Source organism: Pseudoliparis swirei, chromosome 12 (assembly GCF_029220125.1).
Source record: "Pseudoliparis swirei isolate HS2019 ecotype Mariana Trench chromosome 12, NWPU_hadal_v1, whole genome shotgun sequence".
NCBI classification, from domain to species: Eukaryota; Metazoa; Chordata; class Actinopteri; order Perciformes; family Liparidae; genus Pseudoliparis; species Pseudoliparis swirei.
Window position 1 is genome coordinate 10,559,672 of NC_079399.1, and position 19,917 is coordinate 10,579,588.

The 19,917-nt window shown below is 41.7% G+C and overlaps 1 protein-coding gene and 1 long non-coding RNA gene across 8 annotated transcripts in view; one reads left to right on the forward strand and one right to left on the reverse strand.

The window, feature by feature from the left end:
- syne1a (spectrin repeat containing, nuclear envelope 1a) overlaps positions 1-19,917 on the reverse strand; it is a 128,825-nt gene that overhangs the window by 95,267 nt on the left and 13,641 nt on the right. For 5 of the 7 annotated variants that reach the window (XM_056428722.1, XM_056428721.1, XM_056428718.1 and 2 more), the window contains exons 1-15: positions 17,385-17,750; positions 15,074-15,135; positions 9,541-9,636; positions 8,758-8,841; positions 6,955-6,975; positions 6,604-6,696; positions 5,720-5,901; positions 5,417-5,613; positions 4,693-4,805; positions 2,820-2,927; positions 2,285-2,422; positions 1,735-1,899; positions 1,374-1,486; positions 1,085-1,253; positions 839-935 (exon numbers count right to left, since the gene is read on the reverse strand). In XM_056428722.1, coding sequence (XP_056284697.1) covers positions 839-935; positions 1,085-1,253; positions 1,374-1,486; positions 1,735-1,899; positions 2,285-2,422; positions 2,820-2,927; positions 4,693-4,805; positions 5,417-5,613; positions 5,720-5,901; positions 6,604-6,696; positions 6,955-6,975; positions 8,758-8,841; positions 9,541-9,636; positions 15,074-15,135; positions 17,385-17,529 — 1,783 coding nt within the window. In that variant the 5' untranslated portion in view covers positions 17,530-17,750. Of the gene's footprint in view, positions 1-838; positions 936-1,084; positions 1,254-1,373; positions 1,487-1,734; positions 1,900-2,284; positions 2,423-2,819; positions 2,928-4,692; positions 4,806-5,416; positions 5,614-5,719; positions 5,902-6,603; positions 6,697-6,954; positions 6,976-8,757; positions 8,842-9,540; positions 9,637-15,073; positions 15,136-17,384; positions 17,754-19,917 lie in introns of those variants that run through there. The other 2 variants (XM_056428716.1, XM_056428720.1) reach the window with 2 other exon arrangements.
- On the forward strand, positions 17,910-18,901 carry LOC130202907 (uncharacterized). Its single transcript, XR_008833418.1, has 2 exons — positions 17,910-18,137; positions 18,365-18,901. It is a non-coding gene; the product is annotated as an uncharacterized LOC130202907 (long non-coding RNA).

Consider the following 19,917-nt stretch of genomic DNA (forward strand, 5'->3'; position numbering starts at 1 on the left):
GGTGGGGGGCACTTTATTTGAGGGGTCGACCAATCAAATCTCAAATGTCCTGATTTCTCGCTATACCTCACTTCCCCGCTCTGCATACCCTAAAGCAGCACAACCCTGAAACTTAATGGAACCAATAAACTCGCTCCGTTTGCACCCAGAGACCTGCAGAAGTGGAGCAGCGCCTAACTAGCAAATGGGGTCGTATTCCCCACTGAGAGCTGGGAATGGAGGAACCTCATTTAGCTGTAGCCTGCAGACTCTCCCCCACTACTGAGCTGTGAAACCAGACAGGGGCCGACTGAGCTAATGGAGGAGAAAGTCCCATTGGTTGTTGAGATATTGAGAAGGGAGAAAAAAGGTCAGCTATGTCTACAATATATACAACAACCATAACATGTATACAGATGTATCTATCCCTGTAATATCTCTCTAATTAAAAGAGACCATTGTGGGATATCACATGGCTGTAATCACTGCATCACTGAGCAGGACTGCTGCATTGCAGCATTGGATGTGTATGTCATTTTGACATTGAAATAATTAGGTCCCTTAATTTGCCAATTATTTCATTTGCTGAAATAAGTCAAAAACAGACCTGGATGTAATGCATATAGTGTGTTCAAAGTTGTTCCTATCTGCTCCACTTCAGTTTTTAATTGATTTATTTAATAATCTAAAATTGAATTCCTTCACTGAGGATCAGCAGCTCCTAAATGCAATTATTTAACATATATCGGTAGAGTCTATTCATAAACACATACAGCTTGCCCCTGATCCAATAAAGTTATACTCTACGTTAGGTATCAAATATTCCATTTATAGTATACAGTATATTTAGATTTCTCACCTGAGCTGTCAGCATTGACATAGGCCTCAGCAGACTGTTTTAGGGACTGGAATAATGCCTCGTAATTCTCAAAAAAATTTTGCTTCTCCACAAATAACTGTTGAAGACAGAATCAAAGAGGAAAATAGAAACATATTTGCATCATAAAGTAAATACAGCAGTCATACACTATCTGCATAGGAACCCTAAAGATTAAATTAACAGTTCAGCATATCATGTACAGAGTGAATTGAAGCTTGATCTTACAACATAGTTGTGAAGTATCAGTTCCACCGACTCTTTTCGGCCGTATTTGATGATCCAGGATTTGAGCTTGGACTCGGCTAGAGCGAGGAAGGCCTGCATGTGTTGTCTGTTCTCCAAGAATTCCATTCTCGACAAGTGGATGCTCGAAGATGTGGAGACAAAGTTCATCCTAAAAAACACAAAGTTTACAAAGGATATGAGACGTACAGCTTGATTCGCACATTCTGCTTCTCCTCTGAAAGCAGAATGTTAAATTATCCCCTGTGAGTTTGCCAGGTGCCTTCATTACCTCTCGGCCATGTCTTGGAGCTGGTCTGGGGGAACAGGGACTCCATCGATACTTCTGTCTTTGTGGATCCTCTGAAAGACCTGCTGGTGACTTTCCAGGCTTTTCAACACATCCTGAAAAGTGTAAATACACATGGACAAAGAAAAATAAGAAATACATTATCAATTTTCTTATCAAAACATTTTTAAACAAATAAAAAAAACGACAATAACTGTAGGTCTGCACATTTTAGGAGGATATTTAGATTCAGCTCAGTTTAAAGACGCAACATAATGATTTTATATTAAATATGAACTGAACAAAGCCATCGCCCTATCCAGCGCCTGCATTTTGCTTCCTCTGTCTCTGCCTTCATGCTAACCTTGTGCTGCTCAAGAGCCCTGTGGATAATGTTAGCTGTTATGTCGTGTGCCTGATGTATGACAATCTCTTGTCGCAAGGCTCCTTCGGCCTCATGCAGCCACGCCCCCACAATATCCAGAGGAGCTGGCAGACACCCATCGAGCTGCAGATGCCAGTCCAGGAGCTGAAATAAGAAACACAGTTGAGGAGAGAGAGAAACACGATGATTGTGATTGTCTAACTCATTGCATGGCACAATAACACCAACATCACTGTATCACCCCAATTAAAGATCAAAAGTGAAAACACAACAGAAAATAAACAGGCAATTAAACCAATGTATATAAACTAATTTTGCTTTCTGTTTGTGTCTTAATTGAAATAAACTACATTAATAATAAGTAGAAGACAAAATTCCATTCAATTTGTAAAACAAAACAGCTAAGTCTCTGACAGACTGGAGATTGTGGTCCTTGCACTCTGAAACACACGTATGCAACCATGACATTCTGGGTTTAAATCTGTCTGGAAATCCCATGTCTCTTTCTCCAAATTCTCATTTCTCTCACCTTGTTCGAGACTCTTTCCCAGGCCTGTTTGACCAGAGCCTGATCTACAGTCAGCATCCCATCCTTCTGAGTGGACTGCAACGCTCGCTCCACCTGCTTGCTCCTGATTTCCAACTGGACACGCAGACTCTTGAACAACTGAAAAGAGAGAAATTTAATATTTTCATAATTCACAGCTCCAAAAATATTCAAATTCCAGTATGCAGACATCAAATCTCGTGCTCTCTCAGGGGTCACACCATCCTCCCATTGATATCCAATCAGACCCACATCAAATATATGGCTGCCTCTGAATTCTATTCTCTCTGGTTTCAGATTTGTCGTATAATGTGCAAGAAATGAGGGTATCCCACATGCTGCTGAATATGAAAAGTATCCCGAGGCTTGGTGGAATAAGCCAGATTGACTGAGAATATGACGGCTGCTGTCTGATCCCCACAGTGTAATGCCACTGATTAGGCTAATAATAGGAGCGTCTGGGCCCAGTCTGCCCAGTTTGAACTGTACAAACATCCAGACACACACACACACTAACCTGGTACTGTTGAGCGAGATTGCCCTCGGTCTCCTGAGCCTGTACTGCGTCTCTCTCCAGCTGGTTGAGCCATATTTTGAGCTCCCTCAGGCTCTTTCGCTGCTCTCTCTAGGATGCCAGGATGAGTGAGGGGTGGTGGGGGGAACAACGGGTGGAAAGATGGACATGGAAATTGGGAAGCGCAATGGGTAAATTAAAAACAAGTAAACGAGAGGACGGAGGAGTGTAAGGGAGAGGGACAAATAGAAAGACAGAGAGAGAAAAGTGATTAACCAAATGAATGTTTGATTGATGAAAGGAAGAGGGTGAAAGAGGGGCCATGTATGGTTAAACATGTGTTAATCCTCTGTCACCCTGTGGGACAAAATGTCAAAAACCCACAGCTGCCAAAAACACTCAGCTTAAACAGGGTACTTTATCTGAGACCCCCTGCAAAAATGTCATTGGATTTTAAGTAACCATGACGATAATACTTTGCTGTGCAAAAGCCGGTGAGATTGTCTATTCAGTTGGAGAGCTGTTCAATGTTACTCTATTCAGTTGTATCAACTCAATTCAGCTCCTGTAAGGATTTTAAACTTTAAACTTCATTTAAATTCAGCTAATGCTGAAGAGGATTTTTATCTGTTATATTGTCCTCAACTTTTGAACATAATTTTACAACCAGCGTTTCAGTTGCTATATATTTGATCAAATTAAGTTTTTTTTTTAAATGTGAAAACACCAGCGTAATTCATTGTAACAGAAAATAAAGGATAAGCAGCGTGTTAGAAAGAAATGTCAACAAAGAACTAAGCAGGTAACACAACAACCACCAAACGCCTCCTCAAGAAAACAAAACACAGTGCAGCACTTAAAACAAGTGGTTGGCGTGGCTTTAAAGCACATCACGGTTCTTGCCACTGTCAAACTCTACTCACTAGCTTTCCATCAAATACGCTGTATCAATGCAAACTGCCAATGCCAGAGGCTTTCATTGTCATGCTAATGGAACCAGGAGCCATAGCGGGAGGTAACGTTAATAAATGGTAATATCACTTCTTGTGATACTGGACTTCCTTTTGTTAGCATGGCTCAGAAACCCTGCAGCAGGAATAGCACATCAGGTAAGATAAAGAGCCAATATTAGCAAAGAGGCTTTATTTTGACATGGGAAAATAATGTTTAATCTCACTCATACACTGTACAGTAGACAGTGATACTGTAATCTAATAGTAGAGCCAGAAAGATAAGCATCAATCCCAATTCATATGGAAACCATGAATGTGCATGGGTGCTAATTGCATTGAGCTGCGCGGAGAATTATGGAAAACCTGCCCCTGGGACCTTTATGTTACTCTATAACCTACCTCCAACAATTGCTCTATATCGCGTGGAGCAAGACCATGCTATGGGACAGAGGTCAGCACAACAACCACAGGAAAGCAGTCACCACACAAAAACACCAGAGACAAAGACAAGGAGATACAAAGAGAAAGATGTGCAACAAGGAAAGACATAAAACAGGCAAGGCACTGCCAGACCTGAGTCACATGACAAGTGAAGTTATTAACGTTTGATTTAACCTATGTTGAATAGAAGATTTCTGGTGCTTATTGCTTTACAACATTTTAGAAAGGATAAAATGTATTAGCCATAGAAAAAAGCCTCACCCTTGGTCTTAAAATAAATAAATACATGTATTTAGAAACACCCAACTGTGCACACAACACTGACTTAACAAATACAAAATGACATTTATGTAAATATCATAGCTGGAAGTTTGACACAACAACTGTGACATCTGAAGAGAAGGACCAAACACACAGCATGCAGATTGAAAGTAGAGAATGAATGGCATATCCAGACTGCGATAAATCGGACTGATTCTCACCTCTTCTTGGTGCTGTCCGTCTGAGTCGCTCTGCGTCAGATCAGGATGATGCTTCAGGAACTGGGCGATGTATGTCATTATAGATTTCTCATCTGGCTTGTCTACATCGACATCTAAGGAGGCAACCAAATGACTGTAATCAGAACTCATATCAAGTCGAGGCCAGCTGATAACTCTTCCAGTTCCTCTCATAGAGAAGAATAACTGGAATTGATATGTTTGACGGACATCAATTCAGAAAGAGACAACTGACACCTTAAATGAAAACAACCTTCAGCGCTTTAGATCGGTGTCCAAGTTTTGTTTGGAGGTTCCACCATGCTGAATTTCATGGCCTAATGGACCTTAATTATATTGATGTCAAGCTTGATTTGCCAGAGTTCATTCTGAAGGGCAGGCGTGAAGGGGCACAGCTGGTGTTTGGAAGTGACACTGAGATGCACATGTGATGCCGTGGTAGATGCCCACTACCAGTACCCCCCCCCCCCCCCGCTCTATATGATGAAAAGCTATAGATTTAGATTAGAAAGGAAAGTCATTTATTGGTACTTGAGTAAGTAACACAGAGGCCATGTTGTTTCCTATAAACTATAATAAAACCAAGAGAAAAAGAAGAGGTAATACAGAGGCAAATTAATGTAGAATGAATTTGATCACATGATTTATGTTTAGTTTTTCAGTTCAGTTTTCATCAACTTACCGACAAAGACAAAATGTTATTTACCTTCTGGGTCGAGAAGTTGTGGAATGCCCAGTTCTGTCTCAGCCAATAAGAAAGCTGCTTGCAGATTTTCTCGGTTGGGCCTCCTCCATACACGCTCCATGTCAACTAGATTGGGCCGAAGGGCATGGATAACTGCAAAGAATGCTAACCCTGTGCGCCAACTGGGACCAAAGTCCTTCACCTCAAGGCCCAGACGTCTACAAAGAACAGAGCATCACAGTGTCAGTGCAGATGATAGTGGTGTAATGCATTTTGCATATTTAGCTTTGAAGAACAAGACCATTTGTAAGGGAGACAACATACTTGGTGGCTGTCTGCTGGACCCATTTTAGTAGGGCCTTTCTGACTCCGCCCTGCAGAGGTGGGAGGGGTTTCCTTTTGAAAGGTGGGCTGTTGGTCTCAGTGCTGCTGGTTGAGCTGTCCAGAGAGGAAGTGCTGCTGGACAAGGCCTGAAGTGCTGGTAGGCTACTGGTTAGCTCTTCAATCTGAAAAGAGAAGGAAACCAGGAAAGGAATCAGGCCATCACACCGACAAATTTACTCCAGCTTTATCTTTTATTGATAGATTTTTTTGTGATCCATATAAGGTAGAAGGTTAATGTTACACATCACCCATTAATACTGTATATATTCTGGAACTATGATTGTAGACAATATCAATTCAATTGACAAATGATGACAGCCATATGGTGAGTTATTTAGGATTTATTGCTATGTTGATCTGTGCGTGTCTGAAATGATGTACCAACTGCACGTTTTCAGTGGGGATGTTTCGTAAGATTATTTTCACTCATCTTAAATTACTTAACTTGTTGCGAGCTAGAAAAAGCTCAATTTAAAGCATTTTGTTTTCCTAAAACGTACTCACAGTTTTCCAGAAGGAACTGATTTAGGCGTTTGCATATTTCTCATTGGATATAATTCTTGTTTAAGGATGAGCCACTCATTGGTAGGACCATGCCGATTGTATATTGACCGCCATGTAGTTTTTAGTTTTAAGTGGCAGTGAGCTATTATTGGTGATGTGATAATATTGTTGACGAGGAGATTAAATGGAGTTACCACAAACAGCTCCTCCTTGTTTTGTCTCATTATTTAATTTTTACTGAAATGTATCCTGAAATATACACATCACATTTGCTAATCTGATAAATAGCACTTATGTGAATTGATTTAAAGCAATGTTACCTGGAAATAGAGAATGATGGTCCACATCAACCCCAATACAATTGATGGCCGTCCATCAACAATGTCTGTGGAGTTGATGTTCACAAGCTTGATCTGTGTCAAAACACAATATCCAATAATTAAATATATCACAACAGGACTTAATCATTCTAGATGGGAATCAATTCCAGTTAATTCGCTTACATTTTGCTATAATCTCATTCTACACACAATTTCCCACAATCTGTCTCGCACAACAATTAACAAGATACAGTTTGGGCATAATCCTCAATACTCCTGGATGCAGATCATTCTGACCCCATCTATTCCATGTCCTGAACAAACCAGTGCAGTAACGATGTGAATACTGACCGGTGATCCTCTGTAGGCAGACTGGAGGGCAGATAAGAAGAGAGGAAGAAAGAGAGTGTGAGCGAGAGAGCATTTTGATGCGTTTGATTGAAGGAGGACGCCTCATTGACTGCGAGATATCGCATACTGTAGCATCTGAGGTGAGATAACCTGAGTGGTTGGCTGAGAGGACAGATCTATCACCATTACACAGGCAACAGGGATTATATCCAGCAGAGAGAGAGTGATACGGGGAGAGAGAGGCACAAGAAAAGGGAGAACGAGAGGGCTGTATCTCCTGATATGAGGACGTATTCCATCTGATCACACGGAGGGTTGTATTACTGTGGCTCTGCAGCACAACAGGTCTGTTAATAGCAACAGTGAAAAAGCATGGAAGACGAGATTGGGGGCAGGCGTGGGCAGCGTGGGATAGTGGCTGATGGAAATAAATGCAAGACACATTTTCATATTAGAAAACACAGCAGGTCATCCCAGCAATTCAACACAGTGTTTTGTGTTATGATAGCACACACCAGCATAAAAAACACAGGTACCCGTAGAGTATGGTTGCAAACAGTTTGATAGTTCATTTGTTAAGTCATTTATAGAACTAAAATGCGAACCATTTGCTGGTTCAAGCTTCTTCTATTTCTTTGTTTTATATCGTAAAAAAGGTTATGTTCTTTGGTTTTGTGGGCATTTTTCAGACAAAACAAGTGATTTAATGTACCAGTGAAACAGAAGTTAGAAGAGTTTTTCATTTCATTTTAACTTTAGTGACGTTACTTTAAAGAGAAAATAAATATAGATTTTCCAATACTTTCTGTTATTAGGAGGTTAATAGATCAACCAAAAAACTAAATAAGCAAATCAAATGATTTATCAATAATGAAAATAATTCTCAGTTGCAGACCATGTGGACATTATAGCTGTGGGTTTGAAACTCACAGCTATAATGTCCACATGGTCTGCAACTGAGAATTATTTGGCCTCAAAAGCTAAATGTAAATATGGTCTAGACATGAATCAGATTTACACATAGAGCATATTTACATGTAATTTTCTACACACATAGATTTACACACACACACACACACACACACCACACACGTAGCCATAGACAGCAGAGTGCCCACTGACGTCTCATCTCCAGACTGCAGATTACTGGAGTAGGATTTATGGTTTTAACCCTGTCACACTTGAGGAAGACAAATCAATGTCCCTGCAGACACCGGCTCACACTTACGGCTTTTAGTTATGTATATCCAAGGACGAGCTGGGTGAAGCTTTGAGAATGTTTAACTAATGTCACGGAGGGGCAGTTGATGCAGTTAAATGATTACATCCAAAACCACATTAAGCATTTTTAGTTGTAATTCTGTCAATGAAGCAGGGAAAAGGCAAGAAAACTGGAGAGTACTAATAACTCAAAGTGGTGTGGTGTCAACAGCAAATACACTGGATCCGCTTCAGTGTAATTAAATGGTCCAATCACTATATTTGTATAGACCTTTTGATCATATAAAGGCAAAAAAACTAATGAATGCTAATTCAATAAAGACAAAAAAGAGCAAATATGTACCCTTTGTATGAATATCAGATTTACTATCACATGTATCTCAATGAAATATTTGCAGGGATGTGAAAACAGAGCATATTGGTGTCAGATAAAGGAGGGATGTGGAAAGATGGAGAGAAACAGGTCACACAAGGTCAGGATTCAATGTTTGCACCCAGGGGCAGCAGCTGAGCAGGGAGAGCAGCAGGAGTGGTACAACAAAGAAGAAGAAAAAACATAAAAAGAAGTCCCTGAACGCTTACCTTCCTACCCTCAAGGAAGTTCAGAGCTGTACCGATGTTGGTGACCCAGTGGATCCTCTTTAGCTTTTTTCCTGGCTCACATGGCTGGAGGGGAAAAGAACAATGGAGAGGGGAAGTTTAGAAGTAGAGAAACAGAGAGGGAGAAGATTAAAGAGTGTGGATAAAATGAAACAGTGCAGTTGAAAACAAGATACGTTATATTGCACATGTTTTGGAATTATAAGGTATGAGAGCACACTCAGTCAACTATTTGAATCTGATAACTGATTTTCTCCTTTAATCTTTTTAACCATATTTGTGTCGGCTGCTGAAGCGAGAAAGACCAAGAGGTCCAATCAGAGCCGTGTTTGACTATAAACATCTGGATCAATAGGACACAGGCGGCTTAGACCTAAGGCACAATGGGCCAAGTTAAATCCTCAAACTGTCTTTGTCTGCCTGGTGACACTGGTGAACTATGATCTGTCCTTGTTGATCTGGGTTTTTCCATTAAATTCAAACATCCTAATACAAGCAGATCAATATGCATCTCCATGCAATTATCGCTCAGTTCCCTTGCACTGCAATAGGTCTGTAGCTCTTTTGAGATGTGCAGAAACAACACCACTGTCTGGTATTGTATACATAGAAACAACCACAAATTACTGAATCTCTGTTATTTGACCAGACTGTTCCTTGTTCTATCTTATCCAGTTAAAATTGAATCCAGAGAGATTAAAAGACATGAAGTGTTTGAGTTCTGTAGCCAAATCCCTCGCTGTAGAAATGACATGTGAAACTCACCAGTTTTTCTCCAGAGAGCACTTCGAGCAATGCCAAGAGCATCACGCCATCCTTGATGTCCTCAAACAGGTCTGTCACCACCAGCGGTGGGACACGCTGCATGAGTAAACAAGCATGAGCATGAGACTTTATTGTAAAAAGGTGTTGGACTTTTCAAAAAATATGTTAAAACAAGCCCACGCAGAAATTCTGTCGTGCCTGGGGTAAAGGAGAAGGTTTCGTCTTTTGACATTGAAAACTAAACTTTAAGTCAAAACCAAAAGGAAAACCAAAGGAACAATCTTACATTTCTAAATAGAGTCTGACATCTCTAATTAGGTGCATGGGCTTAATTAGTTACATAAACTCAGCATTTATGCAAATGTCGCATGCCGTAAACTCACACAAAGGATTCTCAGTTTTCTTGGAATGCTAAACCTTGGGATTTAAGTCTTAAGAGCTCTTGCAATGTCCATGAAACTATGAGGCAAGAGGTGTTTTTCTCGACGGTATTGTTCTCTAAATAACACAGCACATAAATAAACCCAAACACTATAAATATATTACACTGTAAGACATGAATTTCAACTTGAGAAACTTGGAGAAAGGAAACCCTCGTAAATGTTTTACTTCGAGCCCCAAATATTACTGACAGCTGGAGTCAGAGGCTTAGCCGTCTCTGAATGGGGTCTTCAAATCCTAAAATATGATGATGATTTCAAACTGCATCTTTCTCATTGACTTCCTCCCTGACCTGACACAGACTTCTAGACTCGGGGAAATCCACATATCTCTGCTCTGTTTCTTGCCAGCACCACATCAAGGATTTCTCCTAAAGCAGAGTCACATGCTGGAGCTAAGGAGAGGTTTAGAGGGGGGGGGGGGGCATTCATATGAGCGAGCCCTTCACAGGGAGATTAGCAGCAAAGGGAGTGAAGGAGAAAGAGAGAAACGGCATAAACAGAGTATGTCTGTGTAGCAAGTGCAAGTGGACTCTGTGTGTGTGTGTGTGTGTGTGTGTGTGTGTGTGTGTGTCTGTGTGTGGTGATATATAAATATACAACCACCGCCATCGTGGATTCCTGAGAGGGGTATAATTGAGAAGAAAGAGTGGCAGCGAGAAAAATGATAGAACCTCATGTCTTTCAAAATGAATTAGCAAATAAAGCAGCTCTTCCTGCTAATTCCTCTTCTAATGTCATTTCATGGCTTTGGATATTAGACATTTCCGACAGCGCTTGTGCCCCTATCATAACGTGACTGAAGAAACACTTACAAAGACCCCTTCAAAGGGATGGAATATACCATGAGCCAATTTGAGTTAAATTTACCTATTTGTTTATTATAATCCCAAAGCTAATGAGGACATTTCTGACTAATTACGAATTGAGAAAGTAATATCCATTTCCTCTGCTCAGCCATATGAGCTAAAAAAATGAATCAAGTTCCTAATGAGCTAATTACATGTGAGTGTCTGGGCCATAATTGATTGTGTGAAGAGGAGTTTTGGGATGTGCGTCTGTCTGCGCTCTCATGTTATTCCCCTGGTACACTTGACTCAGTGGATTTCAAAAGGTCAACATCATAAAGACAGAAGGAGGGGCAGAGACGAAGAGAGGACTGAGCGGTTTCATTTTGAATTGCAATACATCCAGTTTAGAAAAAAATGTATGACACCAGATGACTATTGTCAAAATAATTTAAAGTTTAAAGCAACAATGTAAATTACTTTTAGAATCACAGTAAGTGAGTTATACTTTGGCCAAAATCCTGCGTAAACTTATGGCTCAGGACGAATGTCTCTTTTAATACTTTTGTCTGTTTACGAGAAAAACATCACATGGATATGGCTGCAGACAAACCTGGCAACGAAGGAAGACTGGATGACAATTGGTCAATAAAATAAACAGAATGGAGAAATTGTCCTGAATAGAAAAGTCAGGGGTCTTGAAAGTCATTAGGATTCATCATCTGGGAACCATGAAAGCCTTCAATAATGCCAAGATGAGCGGAGTGGGGAAAGGTTGGAAATGTAAATATCATGGAAGACATCCTTTCCGCTAAGTTGGCGAAGGCACATACTCTGGATCATGGCACGCTGGGTTTGAATTTAGTGTGCATGGAGTATATCATACACTCAATCCCCTTCTTGCCCCACGAAAGAAAGGGGGGAGGGATGGGGAAGTAAATATCGAAAGAGGAGCAGGGAGCTCATCTTAAATGGTGCTGTAATCTCTAGAAACATTTGGTTCACTGATTACTGTACGAAAACGGTTTTCCTGGATGAGACCTCACTCACCACTGGTCACTTGGTAATTAAGCTTTAACCTACTCAGAAAGGATTTGTCAAAATGGAAACTTGGGACCCACTCACTGAATTCTCCCCCCTTTTTGCAGTGCAGGGTGCAACTTTAAAGCCCGATGCCGACTGAGAAAAATGTAAGCAATATCCTTCAATACACTGTAAACGTAAATCGCTGGGTCTTAAATAAATCCCTCTGTAGTTAAATGAAAGAAACTAAAAAAGTACTGCCGCTATCTTTCAGTATATACCTTTGGTCTATAACTGGTGACTTAATCTGGTGAACTACTCCCTCGTAATGAGAGTCATTCATCTTCTGTATAAATTACCAGCACCAGTACGTCTTCTCATAGAAACTCTTTGTGAGAGCTCATAGGACTTCTTTTGTTGAACCTGTGGAGTGGAAGCGTACGGGGGAGGGTAGTGTTGGTGAAAGGAAGCTCTCATGTTATGTCTCAACTCACCTAACGATTAATCACATACCTTTAGGCGCTGAATTAAAGACCTGTGATAACTGAAGTGGCCTAATCATCTGCATCGCCCAGGGCAGGATCTTTCCTTTTGAGAGCAAAGACAGCTTCCCTCTCTCTATCCCCCAGAATGCCTCCCTTACACGTCTTTGTCTTTTTAAATGGTTCCCTACTGGGAGTAATTAAACATGTGAGACAAGCCCATAAGGTGCCATTTTTCTCTATTTTATGGAGTGACATTTTAAAGAAATGCACCTCCTTATTACAACAGATCCTCCGCACCTGCTGAATTGACTTTTACCCCCTACTCAGCACAAAGCTCTCCGAACATTTACCAAGCTGCCATGACGACGAAGACATTTTTTAAGACAAATATAAGCCAATCAGTGTCACTATGGCAACGTCAGGCATCAGGTGAAAGGGTAGCAGCTTCACGATGGTCGAGGAGGAGAGCAAGTAATTTGATCAACAAGGTAGAGAGAGAAGCACGGGGTGCAAATACTAGCCCCATCGCTTCTGATGTACAGGTGTGATGGTACGACTTGTTGATTCATTTGTTCAATTAATTAAAGTGAATTTAAATGAAATTCAAGTAAAATTTTCTGGATCTTTGTCAAACCAGTTTATTGGTGATTTTGTACTTATAATTGGGCTTCAGTTTTGGGACTGAGGGTCCACGAGGCACTATGTCATTGACGGTATTCAGAGCAACTATATTTGCTATGTAAATATATAAAGGAGCAATGTCTACCTGAGCAGAGAATGGAGTCACTCTCCCTCTGTGTGTTGTAATCCGAGCTTTTCCTTGCTTTGTTGACATAACTGAGCCGGCGCACGTGGCTTTTAGTGCACGCTAGTGCATGTGAGCGTGCCCCACTAAATAACTCGTGACCCTCGCTCTGAGCTGCGCTCAAGCATCAGTATAGCTCATAACACCTCCCGGAGTCCACGCAGATACAGCACCTACCCTCCTCTTTTGGTGTTTTTGCGGTCGTTAGCATTGTTAGCTGTGACCTGCCGCCTCAGCGCCTCATGTTGAGAGCTGTTGAGGCAATACATATGCCAGGGCTCTCAAGTTTTGAAGACAGGCAAGAGTGACATTTCCATCAGCACCCGCCCCCCCCAGATCGAAATTTTCGGACATCAGTCAGTCGCGCGCAATTCCAGGATGCTTTATTTTCATTGGTTGCTGGATTAAATCTTACCCAGATACAACAGATACGTTTTTTTTTCTGATTGGCTATTGTGTAGCCCATTTTTTTTTTTGATTGGCTGACAAGTGGCTCCTCACAGCAGAACTCCATGGGAGCGCTTGATTCCTCCATGGTGAGGGCAGCGCGGCCAGCTCATGTTGGCGCGCTGCGGCACATTAAAACATTAAATAGCCGAGTTTTTTTCAGCGTGAAAAATACGATGTGTGGCCGGAGTGCGTGACTTAAGACCGAAATGCGTGAGTCTCACGCTCAATGCGTGACACTTGAGAGCCCTGATTATGCTGGGAATTTTAAATTTAGCACCTGTAACTTAAGTTAACAGAACACTTAGAGATTCAGTTAGTATGCTGAGAGGTAGATACAAAGATTGATGCCCTGTCTGCATGATAAATATGAAGCTGGAACACGCAGAGGGTTAGTACTTTAGCATAAACATTGGAATGAATTAACCTGGCTTAGTCTGAAAGAAGAAAATCCTTCTGCCAGCACATTTAGCACGTTGTGTCTTCTTTGTTTAATCGGCACAAAAACATAAATGAGAATTTGACATGTTGTCGTTTTACAGGAGGTTATGTTCCGCACTATATCTTTTAGCTTGGATCAGCATTTTCAGTGATCATGAATGAGAAAAAGGACTGTGGCTCTGTTTCATCACGAATAACCTAATAAATAAACTATGTGCTTACTTAAATGTTATAAAAAATTCAAGGCATTTAAGTGTTGGGTTGTTTGTAATTTTCTGCTAGCACAGTCCTGATATTTAATATTACGTCAAGGTTTATTCCCTCCTGAGTGGTTTTCAAATGAATTTTCTGCTCCACGTCACCGTGGTTCAAGGCCTCCACAGCTGTCGTAATCAAATAGGAAACCTTGAAAGCAGCGTTGCGGATTATAATAACGCTTAATTGGGTTGCACTGTGCCATATTTGCCTTGTCCAGCCGTTACTGACACACCATTCAAGCAGTGATGGGTTAAATTGTGGACCCTAATGCAGTATAATATCAAAATGACACGCATACGATGGCCCCTCAGCATGCAGCTGCATCCAGTGTAATTGTCTAGTATATGTGACACATATACTGGTGTCCAAGCTCATTGAGGAGCCAAATGACAGGCCGTCGTTAACAACAAACTCTTATCCTGAACAATCTAAATTGGTTCATATTCAGATGGAGCTTACAGGTTAATAAGACTTAAATTATTAAGTAGCTTGCAGGAAAATAGATATACGGTGTATTAAATGCCGCAATGTGAAAGTGATAATTAGATTGTGAGTAAATCCTTGCTACAAGCGATGTGAGACTGAAGGAATAAAAAGGAATATGAAAGGCATGCAAGTGGGAATGACTGTGAGCGTGGTCTGAGCTGGTCCCATGACCAATCCCACAGTTTGTTTTGGAAATGGAGCAAAGTTCACAGAGAGCAGAGGGGATGGAGTATAGAAGATCAAAGTGATTGGAGGTGGAAAAGCAGCGAGACGGATACGTTTTCAATCCACACTCAGTGTTTGTGAAAAGGGAAAACACAATGCTGGCCGCAGCAGTGGGAATCAACCGGACTCTCTTACCTTTGCCAAGTGGGAATTGATCCATTTTGTGAATGTCCTTTTCTGCACAGCCTCCTGCTCATCTGTAAATCAGAGCCCAGAGCGTCACTATCAGTCATTATGCAAAATTAAACAAAGAGCGGATTAAAACACAATCTTCTTATTGTCCATTGTTTTGAGAGTTGATTGGGTTTGCAGAGCTGGAAACTCAAATTAACTTTCATATTGTTGCTGTCTGTCTTATGTGTACGCAGTCGCACCACATCATACCTTACACTGATGTAGTAAGAAAAGACATTTGACATTTGAAGATGACATTTTTAGTAGCTGGACCTTTAGTGTGGACAGAAAATCATGCTCTTAAAAATGCCCTTTTGATGATTCTTCCGATGCAATGACATGTATCTCTGCCATAATCTATAAGAGGGTGTTATTCATTTCAGAACACAGTTCAGGCATGCAATCTGTTGCTACAATACTCACACATAAAGACAGTTTTACTATTTATAAAGGCAGGACATTGTGGTGGCTACAGTGACAAAAAGACCTATTAAATAAAGGTATAATCAATAGCATAGATGTCCGCTAAAAAAGCCACTTAACTTAAATGACAACAAGACATTAATCAATCTTATTTTTCCCACGTGTGTACAAACAAAAATATACAAACATACACAAACTCAGACACAGGAGCAAGCTAGAGTACTTTGGATAATTGTGTAATTAATGCTCTGCGGGTATTACAGCTGTAATCTTTCCTTGACAATTCCCTTTTTACACCAAAACCATTGTTGCTTGAAGCCAATGCAATAACAATTGGGACTACTGGGACAAATTCATGTGCAGCTCTCACATGAATCCCATCATGATGTACACAAACCAGAGGTATAGCTCGCCTGAGACTCTAAGGATCCAATCGTGTACCGGACTGACACGTGGGACAATGCTTTTTTTTCCTGTCCCGTCTGCACCACAGAGCAATATCCTCTAGATAAGCATGTTATCAGTGGGAGAGGACGTCTGACACAGTGCTTTCCTTAATTAAATATGCTGACGGTTTGATTACACTCGTGTTGGTTAGTGTGTCACTACGTACTGTGTGCAGACATGAACAGTAAGGGGTGTGTGTGCATCACACAGGAGGGAGGGGGGGGGGGAGTTGATCATACATAATGCAGATACATTTACACAAAGTCATACGTGCCACTGAGCAGGTCCTCGTTCTATAAATGAATCTTTTGATTGGGTCCAGGAGTGATCAAATATTGATGGGCGGTAATATTGGATGAGAATACGAAATATTTAGCCCCTCTCATCGTGGAGTAGGAACATGCATGACGGAGAACATGTCTGCAGGAGCGAGGTGGCAGCCTTTCAGTCTCAGGGACGAGGTGACTTTGAACTTGCCGCACACAAAATCACACTCAAGCGCACACACACACACACACACACACACACACACCAAGTCACATTCTTTCAATATCACAAAGGGAAACAGCCGTCCCCAGCAACCAAGCCTCGCAGCAGCGTTTTAACACACTTGATTACCTTCTCGGCGAGTGTTGGTCTGTATCATCATTAGTCTTTTCCGCAGCCCCTGAGTTCCCATTTTGACCCCCCATAGTGAAGATGACCTTAATGAAACCTCATTACAATCTTCTTCTTTTTGTCTCAGAGGCTGTGTTTAGAGACAAATTGTAAAGCAACCTTTCTTAACCCAGTTTCTGTTATAGTTGCCAAAAGGAAAGATAGGTAATGTGACAGGAAGCTAATTATTATTATTATGGCAAAAGTCTCTTGAAATCTAACCTAATCTATAAATCAGTGAGCAGAATACTGAAGGCATGGTGTGGTATCCAAATACATGAGGAGACAGGCGGACCATCACAGGGTCAAGCAGAGAGATGAGAAATCAAACATTTGGACAGTCGACCCATTGCAGGGAGCTGGTACCTCTCTGCTGGGTATGTTTGCTTCACCTGCTGCAGGCTGTGAGCTCAGCAACCTCTGCGTACACACTCTACCAAAGTGAAAACGCCCCCTTTAAATGTCTGCCCATTTTACCCAGGCCACCACGTCTACAGCACAAAACATTTCCCCTGCAGGGAACATTTAGTCAGGAAATTACACTGCAAAATGCACACACTCACACAAGCACATCCAGCCCATACTGCAGTGCCATGCTCAATCTCACACACACACACACACACACACACACAGTGTTCCTTACCACACATTCAAAATATACACACACTATGCACTTGCCTTCATTTCTTTCACACTCTGCATCTCAGTAGGGGACACACATTCACGCATACGCCGTCCCACTTACCGCGGAGGTAGTGGAAGAACCCCGTCACCAGGTTGAGGGATGTGTTCTTTTTCGGGGAGCCATCGCCCCCAACACTTCGTGCCATCCTGTGCCCCGGACTACACTTCGATTCCTGCCTGTTTTCATGAAGATGTTGAGAGGACATTCACGGCAACCTCCAGGAGAGGCTATGCTTGCCCTTGCTCCTGCCCTTGCTGCCTCTCCCCCTTTTTTGGGGAGGTGTCTTTAAAGAGCTCACTGGAGCACTAGACCTCCTGAGATGACAGCGGTGAAACGGTTTTGCTCTGAGGCAAAGCCAGGAAGAAGGTTTCACCCTCCTGCCTCCTTCGGTCTCGCTGTCCTCTGTCCCGTCCTGCAGCAGCGGGCTGCCGACTCAGTCAGACTCAGTGTATTTCCTGCCTGTTAAGCAGCTTGGGAGTGTACGCGTGAGGATATTTGCGTGTGCCTGTGTGTGTGTGTGTGTGTGTGTGTGAGTGTGTGTGAGTGAGAGCAGTGCGGTGTCGGCTTGCCTCCGCATCAATCTTTCTTGCTTAGTCCCTTTCTCCCTCTCTCTCCCTCTCTCGCTTTCGTTCTCCCTCTAACACACTCTCTATCTCCGTCTTTCCCTCCCACGTTCACTCACTCTCTCTCTAAAATTCTCACTGTAGGCTGCGGGAACAATCCATTTCCCTCCAGGAGCCGGCCAATCAGAGTGCGTGGGAATGAATGATGTCACGGCAGCCCCGTACTAATGTGGAGAGGGAGAACTGACTGGTGAGGAGGAGGGTGGTGGGTGGGTTGAAGGGGATCATTTAACAGGTAAGGAGGGAGGGAAGTGTGAGCACTACTCTGACAGCATCACACACATGTGTTCTAACACAATATTGGGACAGACATGCAGGAATTCCCTCTGCGTTACTGGCACTCTAATACCCCTCCCGTCTCTCTCTCCGTCTCTCTCTCTCTCTCTCTCTCTCCCTCTCTCTCTCTCATCCACACAGATCCCATGCAGTGTTTAAGGCTTGCAGCTCTCTACCACCGGCAGTCCTCCTGGTTGATCTGCTACTGTACTATCTTCAAAAGGGATCTGCTTTCATTTTCCCGGGGAGGGAGTACTGTATTGAACAGAATACAACAGAGGTGAATACAATATCTGGGCATATGTTTGTATGACATGAAGAAGGTAATATACACAGTATACTCAGAAAAGTGTGCATAGACAATATAGGCAAGTCCAGAACAGAATACACAATATTTTGGTTTAAACATTATACATTTGTATGTGTGATCTGTATTGAAGTGGAAATTGTGCTACTGCTTGTAAACGTCACCATCAAACCAGGTGAAAAACACAGACTGCAGACAATGGCAGCTTTGTTCACCCAACTCTGAATTCAGCTTCTAAAGAGATACAAGGGCAAGTGTTTCTAGAGCTGTGTTACTAGGAACTGACCAGGACACAATTCCCCCAACCCTCTCCACTGCTGCAGTCAAATTATTGTGAATTATGAAATAAACTATATTCTTTGTTGACCTCTTCCCCTTTTCACTGTCTGATGTTTACCTCCATTTCTGTGCTATGCTCTCTCTTATTCATACTGTCAATCTCAAATGTTGTCCCATTTATTCTTCAACACACACACAATCACACACACGCAAGCTCTGGCAGAGTTTAAAACATTTGGCTTTTCTTTGAAACCATATTCAGAGTTTTCAAAAAGGCGATTTTCAGGCAGAATAGCCTGGTGGGTCTTATATCAGCCTTAAAGATGAAAGGACCATTCATCACTTGTGTGATTTTCCCTTTTGTTCTTTGGGTTCACCCCATAAGGAATTTTAATTATGAAAGTCATCAATAACCAATGGCAGCTGTCATCTGCTATCTGTCTGCTGATAATCACACTGCTGACACTCCTCCCGTTAACAGCCCTGAAACTGGCCACCATGAGCCTCTTCCACAGGCCCGTGTCCCATTTTAAATGTCTGTAGGATTACTCTGTATGTGCCTAAGCGTGTGTATGTCCGTATTAGAGATTGACTGAGAGCAAGAGTTCGTTTTCCGTATTTACATATACATAGCCTTTATTTGTGCATTCTAGACTATATAAATATAATGTTATGCCTGTGGAAAGCAGAATCCAATGGGACATTCACATGACACACACTCTCAATAATATTACTGCAAGACCAAAACTACAGGCAGAAAAAGGACAAACCTCTTTATTCTTTATGTACAGTTGTTTGTGCAGCCCACACTATATTGATGTTGTAAATAATGGAAGGGACTATATTGACCGATAATCCCTAAAAGAAGTCTCAGAAAGCCTCCACGTTTCAGGTGTTTTGGTTTCTAAGAAATCACTTCTGGAGAGCTACACTTCGATTCAGTGAGAAGGAACTATCCAAGGTGCTGAATCCGTCAAAAGGGATCCTTTTAGCACGAGACAATGCATTTGATTTTATACAGTACATTTAAATTGAAGCGAGAGAAAATTAAGATAAATTATACACTTGCTGGCACTCCAAATAGTTGAGTAAAAAACACAACATTTTT